The sequence below is a fragment of the Theropithecus gelada genome, chromosome 13 (genome assembly GCF_003255815.1).
Source record: "Theropithecus gelada isolate Dixy chromosome 13, Tgel_1.0, whole genome shotgun sequence".
Taxonomy (NCBI): domain Eukaryota; kingdom Metazoa; phylum Chordata; class Mammalia; order Primates; family Cercopithecidae; genus Theropithecus; species Theropithecus gelada.
This window is the reverse complement of record NC_037681.1, coordinates 84,042,947-84,068,522: the sequence shown is the minus strand read 5'-3', so window position 1 is coordinate 84,068,522 and position 25,576 is coordinate 84,042,947. Positions and strand designations below refer to the sequence as shown.

The following is a 25,576-nucleotide window of genomic DNA, read 5'->3' as shown; positions in this document are numbered from 1 at the left end:
AATTTGACCATGGTTATAAATACTTTCTAGGAATGATCACTTTTCTTTTATGCAAATATAGTTAGCAGGATTTTAAAGTTACATTAGGGATTAAAATATGGCATCATTTGTTTTGTAATGAGAATAAGTGAGAAAATTAGATTTATTAAATTGAAATAGACTTTGCAGGCAGATTTCTAGGTATGTATGTATTCCATATATTGAATAACACCATACAAATTTTTGGGAAATCTCGCTAGGAGACCCCAGTGAGGAACCTCACTTCTCTATCCAGGAAAATACCTGTTTATTTCTTGTTCTTTTGTTTTTTCTCCTTAAGTCAATTCTCTGTAGTAAATCAACTAATTTTTTTTATCCTTAACTATATTCACTTTGGTCTCCTGACATGTAGGAGGCACTCACATCTTTTTCCTTTTTTAATCTACTGAATGAGCAAAACTCAGATGTTATTTATGTTTTGTTTCAATTAAGGATGTCATCTGATATAATTTTCTCATTCTCCTCAAAGTACCATTTCACTTCCAATTTAATCCTCAATCTAAGTACTGTAGACTTTAGGGTTAAGAGAAGCCAATTTGAAGAGCCGTCTGGAGATTGTGGAAATCATTTCTGAGTTTCTTAAAGAGAAAGCTTACCTTTCCAGTATGAGCTTATTGAAGAAAATGAAAAGGAGAAAATGAGAAAGGCAACATAAAGAGACATGGTCAGAGCAGGAATAATAAGGAAGGTACTTTTTGTCTGGAGGGGTGTCAGAGAAAAAGAAGAGTGTCGGTTTCTATTTGCCTCAGCTATCTCCTGCACAACATTTAAACAACATTCAAATTGGGACAGTGTTGGGAGATGCCACTGGCCTTCTCATTGCTTCATCCTGCGGGCCTTTTCAGTTCAGATCTGCCTCAGAGATGCCTCCCTTTACTACTGCCTGCTCTTTTTTATTTTCTGAGCTACCAGAATCCTCCCTCCAATCCCTTGCAATGGAATAGGACGTTGTCTTGGTGCTCTTTTTCCTTTTTGTCCTACCAAATCTTACATAGATCCTTTCCATTTTGGAGGTCTTAAGGACTAACCACTTTGGGGAAACAGGCAGAGGTGAGAACAACACTTTCCTGTCTGGGCTGGAATATTCTTTCCTTGACTATATTTTTCTAACTCTAGTTATCCCCTTTACAATATCCAGGAGTATCTTTGGCACCAGTACTTGGCAACTCTATGCTTCCCCATAGGCTGTTTTATAAAAATGCATTAATTAGCTGATTAATTGATTTATACCTTTTTACTCCAAAATCTGGTGTCAGGGATGCCTCTAGTCCATAGGGCATTTGGAGATATGAAATGGTGGACATACTTGATCTTTCAAGTATCCAAACTTGGTTCAATAAGAGGGCTAAACTGATTTTTTGGGTTAGAATGTCCCAGAGCTCAGACCTTAGATCTCTTTCTGTCTTTCCACTCATTTTTTAAAGGGAGCATGTCCAGTACCATGGCTTTAAATACTACCTTTGTATTGTTGATGACTCCCAAATATACATCTGTAGTCCCCCATGAAGTTCAGACTCATTTCTGATTATGTACTAGATCTCTCCACTGGTATGTCCATAAATACTTTAAACTTAACGTGTCAAAATCAAACTCTTTATTCTCCATAATCTAAATTTGCTTTTCCTGTAGCATTCCCAATCGCAGTAAACTGTTGCTCAGGCCAAAAATCTTTGAGTCTTTCTCTCATATGCCACATTCAATTTTTCAGCAAGTGCTAATAGATACTTTTTAAAATATGTCTCAAGTCTGCCCACTTACCATTTCCTTCAGCATTACCATTCTAGTCCCAAGCCATCATCTTCTCTCACCTTGACCACTGCAATAGGCTCATAATGGTCTTCTTGCTTCACTTGCCCTGACCCCCTGCTTTAAAACATAAATTATATTATAGTTCTGTGCTGCTTAAAACTCAGTGACTTCCCATCAACAAGGTCTAACCTAACCTGGCCCTTGACTGCCTCTCTGTCTTCATCCTCTATGAATATCCCTTTCACTCACTCCCCTCCAGCCACACTGGCCTAGCTTTCTTCAATCAGCCTAGGAACATTCCCACCTCAGAGTTTTTGCATTTGCTCTTCTGTCTTCCTTGAACTCCTTTTCTCTAGATATTTATGTGGCTTGTTCTTTTACTTCATTTGGGTCTATATTCAAATGTTATTTCCTCAGAGAGGCTTATTTCTTTATTAGTCATCTTCAAGTAGCACCCTCCTAAATTTGCTCTATAGTTCTTATTGCTGTTGTACATTATATTAAAACTATTTGTTTTATTATCTGTGTCCACACTTGAATGCAGTCTCCATGAGGCCAGGGAGGGCAAGGGCATTGTCTGTTTTGTTCACTGCTATATTCTCAGCAGCACTTGGAACAGTGCCTGACTCATATGATATACTATATATATATATATATATATATATATGTATATGTATAGTGGTAAATGAGTGAATTTATGAAAAAGTGGCTGCACCTATTCTTTGAGAAGGATTGTGAAGGAATGTCCAACCTCAACAATGGATCCATAGTCTCCAAATCACTGCTCCTGCCTCCATGCATAGATCGGTTATCTAACCAATGTATGCATGCTTTTGGCTCCATGACACTCACCCCTCTGAATCTTTTCCGGCATCAGGTCCCTCATTTACTTAATCTCACAGGCTGTACTTTCCTTCTTCATCCCATAAAAGTAGGTTTTAAAAAGAATTTTATAACCAATGCTCATACATAGAAAAAGCAGTTTTTGTTAGGATATGAGAGTTATTTCATGACAGCAATGGTAAGAACAGAAAACAAGGTAAAAGAAATTAGACACTTGGACAAATTTCCAGAGTTCTGAAGGAACTTGCAAATATTTTGGAGAGAATATCTTTGTGAAATCATAACAAATGGGAAAGGCAACAAAAGATTGCATTTTTTACTAGTTATAATTCACCTGAATGTCACACGTCTAACATTCAGTCCAACCTGGGTTACAAGGTTTTTAAAAAGACAAAATGTCTTTAAAAAGACAGAGTTCGTTAACAATGTAGTGAGGATATTTGTTATTTGATATAGGATTCAAAGGGGTGAGTGTCATGGAGCCAAGAGCATGCATACGTTGGTTAGATAACTAATCTATGCCTGGAGGCAGGAGCAGTGATTTGGAGACTATAGACAGCATCTTACAATTAATGGTTGAATAATAATAATAACTGCAAATACTATGTGCCAGGCATTATTCTAAATGTTTTTTGTAAAAAGCTATTTAATCCTCATCCTATGAAGTAGATACTATCATGTTTATTTTCAGATGAGGAAATAAAGGGACAGAGAGGTTAAATTACACTGTCAATATCACACAGCTAGTAACAAGTAGCCAATACTGGTTTTATTCTGATTTCAGAGTCTGTGTTCTTAACCACTGTATTATTATCCTTGAATATTTGAGGTGGGTGCTACTGAAAAATAATTGGGGTGACTGTCAAAGTTGTAGGGAGTCAGTTGTATCCTTAGCCTCAATCTCAAGAGTCACCACCTCCTTCCCAGTCCTCTGAGTCTACCCACTATATATCTCTATCATAGGTCTGGTAAACTGGCACTTTATTAGTTATTTGCTTTGATCTCGATATTTTTCTGTTAACCTACTTTATTTAACCTACTTTAAGAATTATATTTGATTTCTTTTTGAGCCCTTAAATTTAATTTAGTGCTTGCCATATAATGAACATTCAGTTTTTGCTGAATTAAAAAAATGAATGAAGGTTCTTTAAGTTGATTACAACTGACCCATGGTAGAACAGTTTTCCTGTGAAGTAGTGAGCTCCTGATCACTGGCAGTATTCAAGCATGGGCTAGATGCTTGAAGGGATGCTGCAGAAGGAACATCCATGTCATATGGAAATGGAAAATTAGACCAAGTTTTTTTTTTTTTTGTAACTCTGAATTATCTGATGTTCCATTGAGTTAGTTGTGATTCTTTCTCCAAACATTTGTTGAGTACCTGCTGTATTCCTGACACTACAAAGATAAATGTGGCCAAGCCAACATACATAAGGAGCTGGTAGTCAATGAGTAATTAGGAAAAGAAGTGCTTAAGGGTATAGGTGTAAAGCTTTAGTAGATAAAAATAAATAGAAAAGGATAGATTTTAGAGATGTTTTGAATAAAGATGGAAGGGGAGTAGTAGATATGAAAGATGTCCCTAAAATTGCCTGTCTGAGAATGAATTTGGGGAGTTAAGACCACATGCTGTGTTGTTATGGGGGGATTCTTCAAAAGGGAAATATCACTATTTGCCATTAAGGTATGTGGTAGGGCTGGGTGTAATTCAGTAGATGGTAATTTGTGAAGCATTTTAAATTTCTTAAAACAAATGTGCCTTCTCTTAGTAGTCTCCAAGACCCACAAAGATGATTAAGTACTCTTCCCCTAACTCTCTGCCCCTGTAGAGGTATTAATGCAAAATGGAATAATCTGTTAAGTCAAATAAAGGTTAGCTTTCTGGTGACTAGGACAAGAGTTCTAACAGAAATGCAAAGTGATTCTTCAGTTTCTTTTCTGAATCATGTGCCTGGAATCTGTTAGGCAGTGAGGAATGGTGGTCTGTCTTTATATTACCCTGGTCCCTCATGCTGCTTATCTTTCACACATGTCCAAATATGTCTCAACACAGAATCATCCTCTCTAGCTGGGACATGATGCCTAGGTGGGTGGGGGATTCCCCTGTTTTGTTTAAAATCAAAGTTGTCTTTGAATTTGGCTAGCATGTTTGTGATTAGTTTACTGACAATTGGTTTTTTTCTTCTTATACCATATGTTATTCCATGATTCATCAGCTTTGAGTCTGTTGCCTTGAAGGTGAAACAATTTCTTCCAATGTTGATATTTCATAATCTCATAGATAACAAGCATACGCATATGCATAGTCCTTTCAGAAGTTTTAAACATTTGGAGATGAATGAATTATGCTGCCACAAATGGAAAGGAGCAGTATAAAATTATAATGGTGATATCCAGTCATCTTTTGTTGTGTGGTTTTGTAAACACTGATACTGATAAAGCCTGAATGTTCTACTATATTCCTTTATCTCTCCTTGTGAAATTGTTTCTGATATGTATTTGTTTATGATTTTAAAAATTTAACATTTTACTTAATTGCCTTGATTTACATGTATTTTAATATTTTAGACTGACAAGATCTTTATTTTTAGAAGTAGTGTTTAACTTCCAAATAAATGCATAACATTAGCTGTTTATATTGTAATAGTGGCATATCTTCTATATTTAATGTGTAGCAATGACTATTCAAACCTCAAGAAATGTTTTAGTTTATAATAGTAATTTTTCAAAATATCTCAATAGAATACATTACATTTTCTGAATCCAGAACAAAGCAGTTATTTCAGCATATGTGCTTTCTAAGTATTTAGAAGATTAGATTTCTAATAAACATGGACTAAATTAGGTTTCTTCATGTAGCTTTAATCAATGCACTTATTGTGTTGCATCCTTTAGCCACCTTTCTCTTTTTACCACAATGTCAATAATTGTTTTTCAGGGAAGACAATTTTTTATAATTTCATAGTGTAGATGCATGTGTAAAATATCTGTATAAGTTGTACATTTGGAGAGAGGTTTTTTAAAGATTCTAAATCACAGCATGTCTTCCTTCCCATCTCCCCCGCTTACCTGGTTTTAGCTCCTCTTTGGTTCAGGTGTGCTGGTGTCGCTAAGCCTTTCTGGGCCGCAGCTGGAGAAAGTGGTGATTGACAGAAGCCTGGTGGGGAAGCTCATCTCAGACACCATCAGTGATGGTAATTACCCCCATGTGCAAATCAATTGCCTACATTAACAGTGGGGCAGGAGAAATAGTGTGTCAACAGGTAGACTAATTATTACCACTGGGGACTTGCAAACAAAACAAGTAATTGCTTGTAATAGCACACTTACCCCCTGGGACCAATACAAGTTTTGACTAATATTTAATATCAAAGTTTTTTTTTCTTCTTGTCAAGTGTTAAGCTTATGTTCTGAGTTGTTTTTTACTTTTTCCTTAAAAGAAGTGAGCATTGTTTTCAAAATAGGGTTTTGTTTTCATTCTTTCAAAGTTAGTTCTCTATAACTGGTACTTCAAATATATATTTCATTTCCAAATGAATTTTGAATAAATAACACAAATATACCAACACAGCCACCAGTAAACAATTGATGCTTTGGCTCTCATAGGAAGATTCTTTGTTACTAAAATCTTACGAATACTAACTTTTGAGAGATTTTGGGCTATATTTTCTAAATAATAAAGATTAATGCCTAATATACTGGATAATCAGGTCCTATTAAGTGACATCACAATCAGTCTGTAATTGGTGCAAAGCACATAAGAAAAAGATATTAAGCCAGTTATTGAATAGGAAGGATACTGATATTTATTGAGCCAAAAGGCTCTGTATGCTGGGTTCCTAACCTACCTATTTAATACAAGAAAACAATTGTATAAGGTATAGTTGTTTCCATTTTTACACATAAGGAAACTGAAGCTGAGCTACTAAGGAACATGTCCAGAGTCATATAGCTAGAAAGTGACTGAGATGAGATTTGAATACAGGTTCTGGCTGCGAAGCCCATTTTCTTTTCACTATACCGTGCTGACTCCTGAATTTTTAAAGATTATATTCTTTTTTTCAAGGTAAAAAGGTTGAGAAACATTGTATTATCATGATAGATTGAAAATGGTCAGTATCTTAAATTTAGTAATCAAAGGAAGTATGTCCTAGTGGAAAGGACAGAGGTGAGAATAAAGAAATCTTCCGTCTGCTGTGTTCTCTCACTAGCTACCTCTGAATAAATCAGACAATCACGTCATCTTGAAGAAAAGAACTCTGCAGGATGGCCATAATTAGCAACATTACTGATAGTAATAAGCTGGGGTAGGATTGTAAGCATGCCATTTCCCCTTCCTTATAGGAGTATGGTGCTGAGGAAGCTTCCCTGTAGAAGAGGTTCCATTTCCATATCTCTAATTATTGACCCCTTCGTTGGTACTGCAAATAAAATACTGGCTGTGATGATTTTGTTATATTGATGCTCCTCAATGAGAAATAAAAGGAGACTTTTCAGCACAATTTGTGTCTCTGAGTTATCCCTTTTCACGTATTTCTTTTATTTGTACCCAAAATAATACACTCTCATGGGAACGTGGTAACAATGTGATTTCTTGGCAGTTCTCCAGATTCTCTTGTAATTGTGTAGATCCACTGTTGGTCACTGTTTGCATGGTCAGGGGTGTGAAAGTAAAGGAAAATGTATAAAACATTTAATAATTTCTTTATGCTAGGAACAATGCAAAGCATTTCTCAAATTCCTGTAACATGTTTTTATCAATAATTTTATGTAACATCAATAGCCCTTTATATAATCCACAAATATTAGTTATTTACCTACTTGTATGCTTAATGAGAAAGCTATAGAAATTGCTAATTTTCATTATTAAATATTAATTTATGTAATGTACATATTGGGTATAATATGCTTTATTTCATCCAGCTTGTATACCCCTAAAAGAAGATTCATTGATGAAAATTTTTTAAATAAAGAGACTGGTTGAGAACACTGATCAGTATCCCCTAATAAATCCACTTTATCCTCAGATGGTTTCTATCATATAAACATAGGATTAAAGTCTTAGCACAAATAAAATGGAATGTTTCCATCTCTACATTCAGGTGTGAAATAGTTTTTTAAAAATATCTTTATAGCCCTGGTTCTAAATACATCTCATCCAGTGGTGGTCCCCAAACATCAGTGTATATTGAAATAGTCACAGGAAAAAAAATCATACATGATTAGATTGATAATTATTGTTTATTCCTAATATCTTTAATATTTTTATAAAATGCTATAATGATATTCAGGAGACTTTAGTGATTTCAATTAATATGTATGTTTGAAAATAGCTTTTTGTAACATTTCAGTGGAAAAAATCTATCCATTATTTTGTTCTAACTTGGTATTATCTAATTATGGTTTTTAGCTCTTCTCACAGACAGTTTTATCATCTTATCATTTTTGGCACAAAACAAGCTATGTTTTATTCAGTTTACCAAGAAGATGGATTCTTCTGATGTAAACAAAAGACTGGAAAAACTCTCAGCCTTGGATTATAAGGTAGATATTTTGATTTATATAGTCATATTATTAATTATTAAGGTATATGAAAGTATCTCATAAGTTGGTATTCTGCTCATTATTCTTAAACATTCTGGATTTCAGAAACACTGGAAATATTACAGGATTAAGCTTAATTAACTGCAAACAGTGGCCATTCTAAGTTTTCTTTTATACTCTCAGTATGGGGGGATGTCTAACAATGGCATGTTTGGAGCAATTTATATAGTATTTATAGACGTCAAAGACAGATAATAGAGGCAAGTTACACTTTGAAAATGGTTTTTGTACTAGTGGTAGTATATATATTCTCATTTTCCCGTAAGACCCCATATCATCTTTCTAGGGTAGGATAGCTGCTCTGGTTTCCACTTCACAAGAAAAGAAAGAAAGAAGAGGGCACTTTCAAAGGTTAATAGAAAAGTGTAATAAATAAGGAGGGGGAAGAACTCTCCCCTTCCAACTATAACTGGACAAAATACAAAAAGAAATCTCCTTCATGTGTTAGTATCTCTCCCTTCACTAACTCCAGGTAATTTGTTTCCTTCCTGTATCAGGGGCTTTACATCTGTTAAGGCAGAATTCTTATTTTAAGTGATGTGTTTAAGTTTTGCCACATTACATTTTAACTGCTGGGAAGGCATATTCTCTGCTAGGATGAGTATCTAATACATTTTCCAGGCTGTTTCAGTTCAAGGCCTCTTTTCAGCAATGACTTGTGTTTGCAAGATTGATCCAACCTCTGTGATGTGGATTTGAGACAGTTCACTGTTCACTGGGAACAGAGCTGATACACAGCTTCCTTAAAAAAGATGCACACTTATGCCATACCTGGAGCATCTACAGCAAGAGCAAAGAGTTTGAGAAGCTAGTCTGTAGCTTGAAATGTGTGTGTGTTTTTGGCAAACTAGTATTTAACCTAACCCTTTGCCCTTTGGGATTATTACTTATGAATGAGGCAGTGGTAGTGTGGGAGGATTTAGTTTTATTTAGTAGAAACATTTATTCTGAAAAAAAGATTTTTAATGTAGAATAAAATAAATGAGTTTTTCATTGTGGTAATAAACTACCATCTAGTTTTGTTTGCCAGCTTTGCGAAACTTCTGTAAAACCTTAATATAGATTTTTTAAAACTGGAAATTAGTGCTACTTATTATATGTGGTTAGCCAAAACAAAAATAGTATTAGCATTCTTAAAAGGATGTTAGTTCTAGAACGGCTAACTCCAGATTTACTTGAAATACTGTTTACTTACTAAAATTGATCGGTCTTTAAAATGCACCAGTGTGTGCATTAACTCAAACCATTTAAAGTAACTGTATATAAAATTTTGAATGACTAGTTTCTTTATCTTAGGTGTGATAGCTTGATAAAATCTTCTCAACTGGAGAGTAGTAGCTACCTGAGAACAGAGAGAAACTGTAAAGATGTCATCTTTTCTTGTGAAAAGATGTGGAAAACAGATCTAGCATTTGGGTCCTTAAACCTTAAGTAAGGAAATTACTTACTTGCTTATTTGAATATGCCTTTGGATTTAGGAAAATAGGAACATTGGCACTCCATGTCATTTCTATACATTAGAGAAGTAATCTGTTTCCCTTCGGAAAGCTCATTAATTTCATTTCCTGGTTTAATATTTTAAAAATATATTTTTAATATTTAGTCAAATCTGCTATTTGTCCATTGGAAGGATATTTTAAGAAATTTGTTTATTTTACGTTCCCTCTTGGTCATCATGACAGAATATTGATAATATTAAACTCATAGGAAACATGAAATTTCCTAACATTTCATAACATAATGATTTGCATTATGTGACAACTGAAAATGTCAGTCACTCATTGTAACTCAATTTTGTCATCTAGAAATTCATAGGTAACATACTTATGCGGCAAATCAGACGTCAAAATAATGTATATGTATTTTTAAGTACTTAGCAATTTCATTGTGGTATTTCTCTCAAATAAGAAGACTTAAAACAATGATATTGAGAGCTTAAATATAAGAAATTATACTTAATAGCATAAAGTACATCTGTGTTGTCTGTCATTGCCCATTTGGATTTTAAAACAAGGAAGTGGTATAGAGTATTGTACTTTTGCTTTTCTTTACAGCTGTACCATAGTTTAATTCTTTCAGATTGACATAATTTTGGCAAAGAAAATTGCAGGGTAAACATCCTTAAACTATTGACCTTTAACAAGTTTTCCTGTCTACATCTGAAAAATCCGATTCAATTTATTTAACAGTGAAGGGACACTGCGAGGAGTTAAATGTTTACCATGAGAGAACAACACTGGTAATTACTTTGATTTCAGTTCCTTTTGATGTGCATTCAGAGGATGAAGAGGTCAATAATATTATGGCCATGCAAATAGAAAAGGGTTCCTTTTGACCATCTTGAAAAAAAATAGCAGAAGATTATTAAAGCATTAACCTTGGTTTTAATGGCCTTGGTTGAGTGGTGAGATCACAATTTGGATGAGCCTGATTATTTACTAAATACAATACATAAATGCAACGGGTTCTTAACACCCATTGCACTCTGGCATTATCGCATTACTGCCATCCTTTGTTGCCTTGCAGACAGGAATATGAAAGCAATCTGTCATGTAGTGAGACTGGCTCCAGAAGCATTTCTCTGATAAGAAGACCCCCTGCCCTTTGCTAGTGTCTGGTCCAGTAGGCTTAGCCATGCGCTTAATCCCCAGAAAGTGGTTCGATTATTGCTGACCAGCAATGGCAAGATAGTTTTTTTTTTTCTTCCAAGCTATCAACCTTCCATTAATTCCTTAAGCAGAAATACGGTGCAATCTATATTTCCTTGGCATGTGTCACACAGATGGTGCCGTGCTTATGTTTTCAAATAACCATGTTCCAAAATAACATAGTTTGAATAATAAATTATACAAATCCTGCCTAAGAAAGAGAAGCATAATTCTCAGAAGCTGCATAAACTTTTATGCATGATGCTATGGCTTATCCCTTTTATGCAGAATATATGTGTATACGTCGCATATATTCTTTAAAGAGATATTTGCCTCAAGTTGTTTTTCCTTTTTTTGTTGTCAGTCATTGTTAACATGTTATGTCTTAAACAGTAGTGAGACACTCTTGGTCAGCAGTACTGAACTTGTCATTTTATACAGCTGGTCCTAAATCCTATGTGTAGGTCGATGCTGTCAAGCAACCATGACTGTACATTTTGGTATTGATTGGAATTGCTACATTCAATTCCTTCCTAACTCACATTTCTTCTCTTCCTTCCTTTGCTAAAAATGGGGAGAATTTTGAACATATGTCTTTTTTATACATGTGTCAGAAGAATTTGGTAAATTCTGACACCTTCTTAAGCACATGTTTAACATGCATATTTATTTGCATGTAACTACATTTCCAGATGCTTTAATTTTTGTAATACTTGAGGATTTTGCATCTTTTAAAGAAACGTTTCATGTATGCTTTTTTCCCGTAATCATTAGATTTTCTATTATGAAATACCTGGCCCAATAAACAAGACAACAGAGCGACATCTAGCTATCAACTATGTTCATGATAGAGTTGTTTGCTGGTGGCCACTGGTCAATGATGATGCTTGGCCTTGGGCCCCCATTTCTTCTGAAAAGGACAGAGCCAATCTACTCCTCCTGGGTTATGCTCAAGGAAGACTAGAGGTAAATCTAAAACAAATATGTACATTTTAATAAAGTGTAAATAAAATAGGATTATTAGATTTTCTGTTCTGAAATAAATGTGAATTTTTTTTTTACCTATAATTTGTTTTTTCAAATATTCAGAAAAGGAAATTACATATGAAATGAGATCCTAAAAAGTATCGTATCTAGAAGATACCCAGACAATTCCAGGGCTGGCTAGAATAGTATAGTAATTAAGAGTCTAGGCTTCCAGGTTCAAATGCTAGCTCTGCCACTATGTAACTTCCTGTCCTTGACCAAGTTACTAATTTGTATGTGCTATAGCTTCATTATTTGAAAAATATGGTTAGTGATGATAAATGAGTTAATACATGCATTTAGAGCAATATCAATATATAGTAAGCCCTGATTCACTGTTCACTATTATGACTCTTGTTATTATCATTATTAGTTCTATTATTACTGTTTACTCATGATATCATGCCTGTGAAAGCTTTTGTTACCAATTACTCTCTTCAAACCTCTGTCAATTAATGAACATTAGTTAAATGCCTATACTGTGTAAGTCCCTGTTGTGCCAGACCACATTTGGGGCAAGGATATTTAAGGAGAGCTATAGATTATAAGGTCAGGACAGTATCCTCTCAATTCATGATAATGGTTTGATCATTCATTCATATATGTGAACCTATGTGTATTTTCAGTTTGTACTAGTACTTTGGTTACAAAATTCTCTGTTTTTGTTGTATTATAACTAAAAAACAAGCTCCCTCTCCCCCACTTTCTTATGTAGGTAAAATAGTATGTTCTTGTATTTGCCTCTAAATCAATTATGTTTTAGACTTTTAAGGAGTATTTCCCAGAGTCAGCATTTGAGATAAGATGAATAAGTTTAAGTTTTCTCTATCCCTACCTACCTCTCCTGGTTTTATAAACTTTCAGGCTGTCTTTTTAAGACTGAAGAGTCCTAAAATTTGATGTGTAATATATATGTATGTATGTATATACGTCTTCTGTAAAAATCCTCTTAATCACCTATAGATTTTTTAGTTTCCTTTTTCTGGAACTTTTCTAATTCTGTTACAGTGACTAAAATCACTTGTAGTATCGGTGTGGATTTTATGAGGCTAAATAAGTGCTCTATTCCTACTCACTTCCTGTTCATGACCAATATTTTCTTGATCTTGAGCTCAGAAGTTCATTGAGTAAAAGACTTTGTTAAAATGACTTAATGTAATTAAGCTAATTAGAATTCAATTAAATGGGTGTCTTATAATAAAAGTAAAAATAATTAAATTAGCTTTTAGTTATATATTTTACAAATTACCTTTCTTTGAAATGAGTCCTTATATGAAATTAGGACTGTCCTAAAAGGATATTACATAGTCTACATACCTCATTGCCTGGTGTCATCTAGATCATGGACTTTGGAGTTGAACAAACTTGGGGTTGCCTGTTGGTTGCACCATATACTAACTATGTCACCTTAATCAAGTTTACTACCTCTAAACTTCTGCCTGCTTCTAGCTAATTCTATGTTCCGTGGCTGAGTAGATCACCTACCCTATCTGACTTTAGTTTTCTTACTTTTAAAACAATAGATTTAATTCAGATAGGTCACTTCTAGGTCTTTTACAGCTCTAAAAAGTGCTTCTGTGGATCCTGAAGCACAGATCTGATTTAGACATTGCCTGCCCAAAATTCTTCTGTAGATGCTAAAACCAAACTCAGCTTCAGCACTAAAAAACCTACCCTGATTGCCCTTGGCCTACCTTTCCAGTGTTGTTTCCTTCCATGTCTTAGTCAAATGAATTTACTTGCTGACTCATTATTTCCTACCTCTGCATGTGCACATTAATGGTATTTCTACTTGAAATAGCCATATCATTTAGCAATTACTGAGCATGACCATGGGGTAGGCACTGTATTTCATACTAGGGGATATGAATAAGAAACTATCCCTGCCTTCAAGGATCTTAGTGTCTGCCAGTAAGAGACAAATATGAAAATGTGTAAGTGCATTAAAGTGTTAATGATGCTGTGGGTAGAGTATGTGTAAGCTATAGTGAGACCCAATGAAAAGTGGTGGTCGATTCTACTTAGATATTAAGTAGGGAAAATTGAAGAGGCTTCCCAACGTGCTTCAATATGAGCTTGGCACACAGTTTTACTTTTTTTTATTATCCTTTCTTATCTAACCTTTCTAGAGTTGATATCAAAGTTTTACTAGCTCTGTGGAACAATCTGGCTAGCTTTTTCCTTTTCTCCTCTCTGCAACAGTACCAAAAGGAATTGATACTTGAAAGTTTGGTAAAACTTACCTGTAAAATTTCCTGGGTGTGATGTCTTTCAAGGAGGGTAGATTTTTTTCATTATTGATTCCATTTTTAAAGGGTTTTTTTTTCTTTTGTTTCCATAATTGGTGTTTCTAGAAAATTATTCATTTTATGTATTTGAATATTTTTTCATAAAGTTGTATGCAAATTTGTACATGATTCTTTATTCACCACTGATTGTATAATTCCCTCCCTTTTGATCTTATTAAGATATATAATTCATTTTTTGTCAAGAGCTTTTGTTTTAGGAATTGGCCCTTTCAGTTATTCTATCTACTGGTAAAATTTGTAAAGATTTCTTTTTTACAGCTTCATGTGAAATTCATTATGCAAAAAGTATAATCTTGTAGAATAAATGTCTAGGGCACTAATTGTTTTTCTTGTGTGTGTGTGAAGCCATAATCTTTAAATATGAAGTAGAGAATTTTTTTTTAGAATATCAGGAACCGAAAGTACCAGTTTATTAAAGTAGTATTCAGGCATATTCCTTTAATTTTTTTTTTTTCAGTAGCAGCCAAGGGACTTCTTGGACTAATCATCAGAATAAAGATAGAATATGCTCTTAAACCCTAAAATTCAAACTAAAAAATTAGCAGCCTTGTAGAGAATAAATTTAATCATTGGATCTATTGAACTATAGAATTTTTAAAAAACATTTATCATCTAGGTTCAATCAGAAAAGATAATAGCTTTTATTTGGACAATGGCAGGATCCTAGAGCAGTAGTTCCTAGCTTTGACAACACATTAAAATCACCTACGGGGCTTTTAAAAGAGGCCCACCCAGACCAGTTACATCAGAATCTCTGGAGGAGAGGGAGTATCAGTATCTTTTATGGGTTCCCTAGGCGATTCTCATGTGCATACAAGTTGAGAAACACTGCTATACGCAAACTTAAAAAAATGTTTCTGAGCCATCTTTTTTACATAACAGACCATGAAAAGGATAAAGCCCACATACTGAACCAAATGAGAGTTTTAACAGTAGATTCTAAGTAGAAAATTGGCTTACCAAGCAGCTAAAAACAAAACAAAATAAACAAAGGAAACACAGAAATAAACTCTCTGTGACTGAATTATGTGACTTTCAGAGGAGAAACATTTTAAAATTATTTTATGGATATTAGAAAACTGCTGGTCTAATTTCACACCACAGAACCCTAAGCAACAGTCCATTTTTTTTTTTTTTTTTTTTTTAAAAGATGAGTCTCGCTTTGTCTCCAGGCTGGATCTCAAGATCTTGGCTCGCTGCAATCTCTGCCTCCCAGGTTCAAGTGATTATCCTGCCTCAGCCTCCCAAGTAGCTGAGACTACAGGCACGCACCACCATGGCCAGCTAATTTTTGTATTTTTAGTAGAGGCAGGGTTTCAACATGTTGGCCAGGATGATCTCGATCTCTTGACCTCGTGATCTGCCTGCCTTGGCCTCCCAAAGTGCTGAAATTACAGGTGTGAGCCACTGTGCCCAGCCCAATAGTCCATATCTTAATTAGAAGAACACAACAGAGAGAATTATGTAGTTTAAGAAAAACTTCTTTTGAAAAATATACAGTAAATAGTACAGAAAAAAATTTTTTATCAGTAAATTCATTTAAAATATTAATATATCTTAATGGTCTATATGTAGATTATCACATATAACATGGTAGTTGTTTTCATTTGAATTTCCACATATTCTTTTTGTTTTATTTTTCAACTTATTTTAGAATTGGGAGGTACTTGTGCAGGCTTGTTACAAAGGTATATTGCAGGTGGCTGTGGTTTGGGGTCTGATTGAAACCATCACCCAGGTACTGAGCATAGTACCCAGTAGGTAGTTTTTAGTCTTTGTCCTCCTCCCTCTCTCCCTGCTCTACTATTAGTCCCCACTGTATATTGTTCCCCTCTTTATGTCCGTGTATATAACCAGTGTTTAGCTCCCACTTATAAGTGAGAACTGTTGTGTTTACTTTTCTGTCCCTGCATTAATTCACTTAGGATAATGGCCTCCAGCTGTATCCCTGTTGCTGCAAAGGACATACTTTCGTTCTTTTTTATGGCTGCATTGTATTTCATGGGGTGTGTGTGTGTGTGTGTGTGTGTGTGTGTGTGTGTGTGTATCACATTTTCTTTAGACAGTCCACCATTCGATGGGCACCTGGGTGGATTCCATGATTTTGCTACTGTGAATAGCACTGCAATGAATTTACAGGTGCATGTGTCCTTTTGGTAGAATGATTTATTTTCTTTTTGGTGTATACCCAGTAATAGGATGGCTGGGTCGAATGGTAGTTCAACTCTTAGTTCTTTGAGAAATTTCCAGACTGCACTCCACAGTGGCTGGACTAATTTACATACCCACCAACAGTGTGTAAGTATCCCTTTTTTTCTGCAGCGTCACCAATTTCTGGTATTTTTTGACTTTTTAATGAAAGCCATTCTAACTGGTGTTAGATGGTATCTCATTTTGGTTTTGATTTCCATTTCTATGATAATTAGTGATTATGAGCATTCTTTCATATGTTTGTTGGTGATTTGTATGTCTTTTGAGAAATTCATTTCCTTTGCCTACTTTTTATAGAGGTTGTTTTTTGCTTTTTGATTTATGTTCCTTATAGATAGTATGTATTAGACCATTGTTGGATGCACAGTTTACAAATATTTTCTCTCATTCTGTAGGTTGTCTGTTTACTCTTTTTATAGTTTCTCTTGCTGTGTAGAAGCTCTTTAGTTTAATTAGGCCCCACTTAATTTGTGTTTTTCTTGCATTTGCTTTTGAGGACTTTACCATAAATTCTTTGCTAAGACTGATATTGAGAAGGGTATTTTCCTAGGTTTCCTTGTCGTATATTTATAGTTTGAGGTCTTACATTTAAGTTTTTAAAATGAATTAATTTTTGTTTAATTTAATTTAATCATGAATTAATTTTTGTTTATGCTGATAGGTAGAGTTCCAGTTTCATTCTTCTGCACATGAATAGCCAGCTATTCTAACACTATTTATTGAATAGAGAGTATTTTCCCCATTGCTTATTTTTGTCAAGTTTGTTGAAGATCAAGATGGTTGTAGGTGTGTGACTTTTTTTCTGGGTTCTCTATTCTGTTCCATCTCTAGGTTGCTTTGGGAATTATGGCCATTTTAACAAGAATGATTCTTCCAATTTCTGAGCATGAAATGTTTTTCCATGTATTTGTGTTGTCTCTGATTTCTTTCAACAGTATTTTGTAGTTCTTATTGCAGGTATCTTTTACCTCCCTAGTTAGCTATCTTCCTAGGCATTTTATTCTTTTTGTGGCTATTGTGAATTGGATTGCATTCTTGATTTGGACATTATTGGTGTAGAAAAATCTTGCGTGATTACCCTGGCAAGGACTTCCAGTACTATATTGAATAGGAATGGTGAGAGTGGGCATCCTTGTCTTGTCCCAGTTTTCAAGGAGAATGCTCCCAACTTTTGCTCATTCAGTATGATATTGGCTGTGGGTTTGAAATAGATGGCTTTTATTATGTTGAGGTATGTTCCTTCGACACCTATTTTGTTGGGGGTTGTTAAAGGATGTTGGATTTTACTGGAAGCCTTTTCTGCATCTATTGAGATAATCGTGTGGTTTTTGCCTTTAGTTCTATTTATGTGATAAATCACATTTATTGATTTGTGTATGTTGAACCAACCTTGCATCCCATGGATAAAACCTAATTGATTGTGGTGAATTAACTTTTTGACGTGCTGCGGCTTTGGTTTGCTAGGGTTTTGTTAAATATTTTTACATCTATGTTCATCAGGGATATTGGCCTGAAGTTTTCTTTTTTTGTTGTGTCTCTGCCAGATTTTGGTATCGGAATGATGCTGGCTTCGTAGAATGAGTTAGGGAGGAGTCCCTCCTCCTCGATTTTTTTTTGGAATAGTTTCAGTAGGATTGGTACCAGTTCTTCTTTTTACGTCTGGTAGAATTCGGCTGTGAATCCATCTGGTCCAGGGCTCTTTTTGGTTGGTAGGATTTTTATTACTGATTCAATTTCGGAACTCATTATTGGTCTGTTCAGGTTTTCACTTTCTTCCTGGTTCAATCTTGGGGGGGTTGTGTGTTTCCAGGAATGTATCTATTTCCTATAGATTTTCTAAGTTTTGTGCATGGTGATGTTCATAATAGTCTCTAAGGATCTTTTGCATTCCTGTGGAATCAGTTGTAATGTCATCTTCGTCATTTCTGATTGTGCTTATTTGGATCTTCTTTCTGTCTTTGTTAATCTAGCTAGCACTCTATTAATCTTGTTTATTCTCTCAGAAAACAACTTTTGGTCTCATTGATCTTTTGTATGGATTTTTGTGTTTCAGTTTTGTTTGGTTCTCTGATTTTGGCTATTTCTTTTCTACTGCTACCTTTGGGGTTCATTTGTTATTTTTTTCCTAGTTCCTTTAGGTGCAATGTTAGATTGTTAATTTGAGAGCTTTCTAACTTCTTGATGTAGGCATTTACTGTGGTAAATTTTCCTCTTAACACTCCTTTCACCCAGAGATTTTGTATGTCTTGTCTCTGTTTTCATTAATTTTAAGAATTTTAAAATTTCTGCCTTAATTTCATTGTTTACTCAACAGTCATTCAGGAATAAGTTGTTTAATTTCCATGTAATGTTGTGGTTTTGGGAGAACTTTTGGTATTGATTTCTTATTTTTATTGCAATGTAGTCCAAGAGTATAGTTGGTATGATTTTGATGTTTTTAAATTTATCGAGACTTGCTCTATGGCCAAGGAGGTTGTCAGTTTTTGAGTGTGTCCCTTGTGCAGATGAGAAGAATGTATATTCTGTGGTTATTGGGTGGAGTATTCTCTTATGTGTCTATCAGGTCCAATTGGTCAAGTGTCGCAATTTAGTCCAGAACTTCATTTTCAGTTTTCTGCCTTGATGATCTGTCACATGCTATCAGTGGGTTGTTGAAGTCTCTCTCTATTATTGTGTGGCTAAGTCTTTCACATAGGTCAAGAAGAACTTGTTTTATGAATGTGGGTGCTCCAGTGTTGGGTACATATATACTTAGGATAGTTAGATCTTCTTGTTGAATTGAATCTTTTTTTATTATGTAATACCCTTCCTTATCCTCGACTATTGTTAAAGTCTGTTTTATCTGATGATGAGAATAGTGGCCCCTGCTCTTTTTTGATTTCTATTTGCATGATAGATCTTTCTCCATCCCTTAGTTTGAGCTTGTGGATGTTGTTAAATGTGAATTGCCTCTCTTAAAGACAATAGACACTTGGACCTTGTCTTATTCAACTTGCAACTCCATGACTTTTAAGTGGGATGTCAGGACCATTTACATTCAAAGTTAATACTGATATGTGAGATTTTGATGCTGTCATTGTGTTATTAGCTGGTTGTTTTGTAGATGATGTGTAGTTGCTTTTGATGTGTAGTTGCTTTATAGTATTTGTGGGCTATGTGCTTACTTGTGTTTTTGTGGTAGCAGGTATTGTTCTTTTGTTTCCATGTTTAGCACTCTCTTAAGGACCACTTGTAAGACTGGTGTACTGGTAATGAATTCCTTTAGCATTATCTGTTTGAAAAGGATTTTATTTCTTCTTCACTTATGAAGCTTAGTTTGGCGAGATATGAAATTCTTGGTTGGAATTTCTTTTCTTTAAAGATACTGAAAATAGGCCCCCCTTTTTTTTTTTGAGACAGAGTCTCACTCTCTCACCTAGTTTGGAGGGCAGTGGTGTGATCTTGGCTGACTGCAACCTCCGCCTCCGGGTTCAAGCGATTCCCCTGCCTCAGCCTCCTGAGTAGCTGGGACCACAGGTGTGCACCACCATGCCCATCTAATTTTTTTATTTTTTAGTAGAAACGGGGTTTCGTCATATTGGCCAGGCTGGTCTCGAACCCCTGACCTCATGATCCGTCTGCCTCAGCCTCCCAAGAGTGCTGGGATTACAGTCGTGAGCCACCATGTCCGGCCACCATTTTTGCCTTTTAAGTTTCTGCTGAGAGGTCTGCTGCTAGCCTGATGTAGTTCCCTTTTTAAGTGACCTGACCCTTCTGTGTAGCTCCCTTTAAGATTTTTTCTTTGAGGTTGACTTTGGGCAATCTGAAGAGTATGTGCCTTGGGGATGGTTGTCTTTTATAGTATCTTGCATGGGTTCTCTGTATTTCTTGAATTTGCATATCAGTCTCTCTAGGAAGATTGGGAATGTTTTCTTGGACTATATTCTCAAATATGTTTTCCAAGTTGCTTACTCTCTCTTCTTCCCTTTCAGAAATGCCAGTGGGTCATAGGTTTGGTTTCTTTACATAATCCCATATTTTGCAGAGGTTTTACTCATTTTTAAAAATTCTTTAAAAAATTTTTGTCTTATTGAGTTGATTTGAAGAACTGGTCTTTGAGTTCTGAGATTCCTTTCCTAGTTTAGTCTATTATGTTGTTAATGCTTCCAACTGTGTTTTGAAATTCTTGTAGTGAATTTTTCAGTTTCAGAAGTTGAGTTTGGTTGTTTCTTAAAATGGCTATTTCATCTTTCTATTCTTGAATCATTTTACTGGATTCACTGCGTTCTGTTGGGTTTCAGCTTTCTGCTGAATCTTGATGAGCTTCATTGCCACCCAGATTCTGAATTCTATGTCTGCCATTTCTGTCGCTTCAATCTGGTAAAGAACCATTGCTAGGGAGCTAGTGCACTTGTTTGGAGGTAAGGGGACACTCTGACTTTTGAATCACCAAAGTTCTTATGCGGATCCTTTCTCATCTGAGCGGGCTGGTATTTTTTTGGATTTGCTGTCGTTGAATGGGGCTTTTTGTTTTTATATAATTTGTTTACCTTGAGCTTTTAACTGTGGTGCAAGTTGAGTATAGTCAATAGGCTTTGTTTCTGGATGCTTTCAGAAGGCCAAGCGTCTGCACAGGATCTTCATCTGTGGCTAGATTCTTGCCCTCGGTTTCACAAGCTATGTATACTGGAGTATTTTTGGTGGTGTAATTTAGGCTGCAATCCAGTAGATGGCGCTTAAGAGTAATGACTGGCAGATAAGTTCTTAGCCACGTGGCTCCTGTGTTTCAGCACATTCGCAGCATCTCTCTGTGGTGTAGGAGAAAGATAACCCTCTCACCAGATCCATTCCCGGGCCTTAGGGGATCCCCCTCTCGCACCACGCTCACCACGTGCTCAATACCTTTGTTAGGTGTTCTAGGCCTCAGACTTTCTTAGATAGGGGCTGTGGCTGGCAGGCTATACCCTTCCCAGATAACCCTGTGGAGGGAGGCATGCCCCAGGCCCGCACCAGCCCACAAATACCCATGTTTCACTCTTCTGAGTGTTCTGAAAGTGGGAGCTCTTCCCCCGCTTACATGCTGGCCACAGATCTCAGCTTGGCTCCCCTGATCTGTGTGTTGTAACCCTGGGGGACTGGGCCTGGGCCTGCAGCTTTGCTCTCTGGCCCCTGATTTGGGTGCCGGCCCTGCTGGGGCAGTCAGAGTGCTCCAAGGCCACCAGCAAAACACTCAGGCTGGGCAGTGGAAGCTGTGCTATGTACACAATCTTGCAAGAGTGGCCAAGCAGGGGCCTTGGAAGGGGCTGGTGGACAGAGAGGTGTGAAGAACAGTCATGCCTCAGTCCTATGAGAAAGACAGTCCTCTCCTGGCTCGGTGGTCAATTGGGGATAGAACTACTTGGAGGAAAATGGAGAACCTATGACCACATTTTGCTGCAGCTGCCCCACTTGCAATAGCTGACGCACGCGCCCCCGACCCCTGCACCCCCCCCCCACACACCGCGCGCCTCCCTGGGCTCCATGCTGGCTGAATCTCTGTCTCTGCTTACACTCTGGGCAGATACCCCTGCCAATTCAAACGTGTACGGGGGTTGTGGGATCTCTTGTAGCTAGGATCCCAGAGGTAAGCGGCGAGAGAGCCGTTCCCCTGCCGTCACTTCACACACCCTTTCCTTAGGAGATGTTCAGGGCCAGGATCTAGTCCTGGTGCTCAGCAATCCCACGCAGGGTTCCTAGCTTCCTCTATCTTCAGCTTTGTGTCTGTATCCCTCTCTATTGAATGTCAGTGTTTTTTCTCTGAAGATCTGTTCCAAGTACCTTGGCTTACTCAATATTTTGGTCTCTCTTAGTGGTAGAGGTACGTCCTGGCTGTGTCTAGTTGGCCATCTTGTCCCTCATTAATCTCCACATACTTTTAATATTTCTTTTTGGAAAGCTATTACCATCCTCCTAGAACTAGCATCTTATTCATTTGCTTTGTCACATAATTCATTTGTCAACAAATACCTTTAGCTTGAACCAACTTTTATCAGTAATGTGAACCAGTATCAATCATGTGATGACAACCTATTCTGCCCTTACTTTAGTATCTAAGCAAGTACTTTAACTTTTCAGATGTGTAGACTTGATAATGCTTTCTGAGTATGGTGGTAATTTCATGATCTCTTACTCAGAACAGGTCCTTAAATTTGTTTACCAAATTAACCAAAAATATATAAGCAGAGCTATTAAACCTTAAAATATGCTGTCATAAACATATTTTAAATATGGTAAAACATAACATCATGAAAACAATTTTCCCATAAGGAGAAAAAACTATTTTTCCAAGGATTTTTCAGGAGCAGTAACTGATGGGAAAGTAATAATGTAACCAACTATTAATGTAATTTGATACAGTAGGCATTCAGAAGGCATTTTAAATGGATCCAACTGAAAAGACAAAATACTTAAGAAACCTATCTTCCCCCAAAATGCATATACTGTGTTAGCTTTCAACCAGTGACAAAGATATTCTGCTTTAGGGATGGCAATTTTTAAAGAAACCTCTTTATTATAAAATAAAGCACACATAAAACCACACAAAATAAATGCATAGTTTAATGAGCTATTACAAAGGAAACACTCTTGAAACCACCATCCAAGCGAGGAAATAGAACAGTGCAGGCACCCAGAAGTACCTCTACGTGCTCTGTCATGATCTTAACCTCTTCCCTGTCCCCCAAAGTAACTACTATCATGATTTTTTATCGCTTTCTTGTATACCCATATAGCTTTTATCACCGAGTATGCATCCCCAGAAACCACAGTTTAGTATTAGCCATTTAAGACATTTTAATGTATATCTTAAATCTCTTTTAATGTACAAGTCCCCCATCCATCCTTTCTTTTTCTGTAAAATTTGTCTGTTGAAACTGTAGTGTCCCACAGTCTGGATTTTGTTGCTTGCATATTCATGTTTGGTTCAATATGTTTCTCTGTTATTTGAAAATTCCTCAAGTTACTAGTCAGTTTTGGCAAGACTATATGAGATGGTGTGTTTTTCGTCAGGAGGCACATAATTTCATATTTTCTCTCAGTTCTTTCTCTTTTTTGATGTTAGCAGCTATTCGATGTTCAATGCCTAGATCCATTAATTCATTAGGGTTGCAAAATGGTAATATTATAATTATATTATTTATTTTTCATTGATTACTTGGGATACTTTTATAAAGAGACACTTCTACTCAACTCCTATATGTTTCCCAATGGTTGTACTTATATAGGATAAACAGAACAAATGTCTGGTTATTTTCTGTTTACCAGTTTTTGAGATAATGAATTGATTCTTTAGTACTCTCTGAATGTGCCCTGTTAGTGTTTGTTTTTAAAATAGCATTATTAATTCATGAATTTTAATACATTTGATTTGATGGGGTCCTAAATTATAACTGTTATCCTTTGGAAGCTCAGATTGTCCCATCTTAGGCCAGTGGGAGGCTCTTCAGGTTGACTGTTCTTTTTGTATGGCCTCAGTAGTCTTGGGTAGCTTCTTTCTATCTGGTATGACAGTATATTCCTTGTTTATCTTGTATATTTTCTGCCCCACACCTGGAATTAGTCAGTTCTCCAAGACAATGTGGTTTCCTTTTTAATGGAAAATGGTATTTTACGCCCAAGTCAGGGTGTTAGGGATATTAGGCTGTTGTTTTTGGGTTGATCATTGTTTCTAGGTTTCTTCAGTAGAAAGAGTTGGAGATTTTATATATATACATATTCGTAATGAATCCATGCCAATACTTACAACTCAGATTCAGGACTACAGAGTTTTTAGTTTAACCTCTTCTGTATTACATTTATATCTCCTTCTTTCTGTATCAAAAGTCCTAGTTTGTAGGGACACAGGATAAATAAGAATATCCTATAATTTCTCACTTACTTTGACTCACAGTACACACTTAACAGTCTCAGGATAATCATGTTAATACTACCACTACATATAATGTTCTCTTTCTTTTAATCTTCATCTAGTTGTCCATGGGTTTTGGGTTTTGCCCTTTAGTTTAACTGTCTGTTTTATGTGGGGACTTACAGAAATTAAAAATCTGTGGTACTCCCCGTGACAGCTCTCCAGGATTAGAGATACCATGTTCATGGTCATGATGAACACCTTTAGTTTGAACCAACTTTTTGTGAAAGCTTAAGGCCTGTGTTTAGATTCACATTTTTGCATGTAGATGTCCAGTTGTTCCAGCACTATTTCTTTAAAAGACTATCCTTTCTCCATTGAACTGCCTTTGCTACTTTGTCAAATATCAGTTGATTATATTTGTGTGGGTCTATTTCTGGTCTTTCTATTCTGTCCCATTGATCTATTTGCCTGTTTTTTAAATGAAATAAAGTTTTTAATATATTGTGTTGACTGTTATGACAAGTAGTTCTGTGGATTGGAGGATTTTATTAATATAAACATAATTTGTAACTTTCACATACCCAAAAATATGCATAAAGAAATGCTTTTACTTACTAGTAAATATGTGTGTTTTTATAAACTTTTCTTTTTATGCTTGTAAAACATTTATATATTTATCCTGTATACAGATGACAGATTTCATTGAAAACTATTACAAATAAGAGGGGCATCCCTTTGAAAACAATTGCTATTATTTTGTTTTTAATTGATAATTTGAATAAGTAAAGATGTAGAGCAATAGGGAAGTCTCATTCACTATTATTGTAGAGTAAATTAGTAAACTCTAAGGCGAGCAATTTAGCAATAGGTAATATAATTGAAGGTGAGTATCCTACACTAAGAAAAACTGGCCCATGTGCACAAAGAGGCATGTACAATAGTGTTCATAGCATCATTGTAGTAGTAAAAATACATTAGAAACAACTTAAATGTCTACCAACAGGAAAATGAAAACATCTTGTGGTGAATTCAGAGGGTGGAATGCTCTACGGAGTTTAAATGACTGAACTAGAGCTATGTGATCATGTGAAATCTGAAAAGAATAAGTTGAGCAAAAAGAAATTACAGTATGACAAAATACAGTAACATTTGCATAAAATTTTAAAACATTCAGAATAATGCTATAACACATTGTTCTTGATTGATGATGAAGTAGTAGTATACATAGGATTAAATATCAAATTCATAATAGTGTTGCATCTGGGGAAGGAGGCAAGGGA

At 35.7% G+C, this 25,576-nt stretch overlaps 1 protein-coding gene across 1 annotated transcript in view; it reads left to right on the top strand.

The window, feature by feature from the left end:
- The window catches only part of WDPCP (WD repeat containing planar cell polarity effector), a 479,266-nt gene that overhangs the window by 141,966 nt on the left and 311,724 nt on the right, over window positions 1-25,576 (top strand). The window contains exons 7-9 of the mRNA XM_025354043.1: window positions 5,711-5,825; window positions 8,042-8,175; window positions 11,658-11,849. Of these exons, the coding sequence (XP_025209828.1) occupies window positions 5,711-5,825; window positions 8,042-8,175; window positions 11,658-11,849 (441 nt within the window). The remainder of the gene's footprint in view (window positions 1-5,710; window positions 5,826-8,041; window positions 8,176-11,657; window positions 11,850-25,576) is intronic.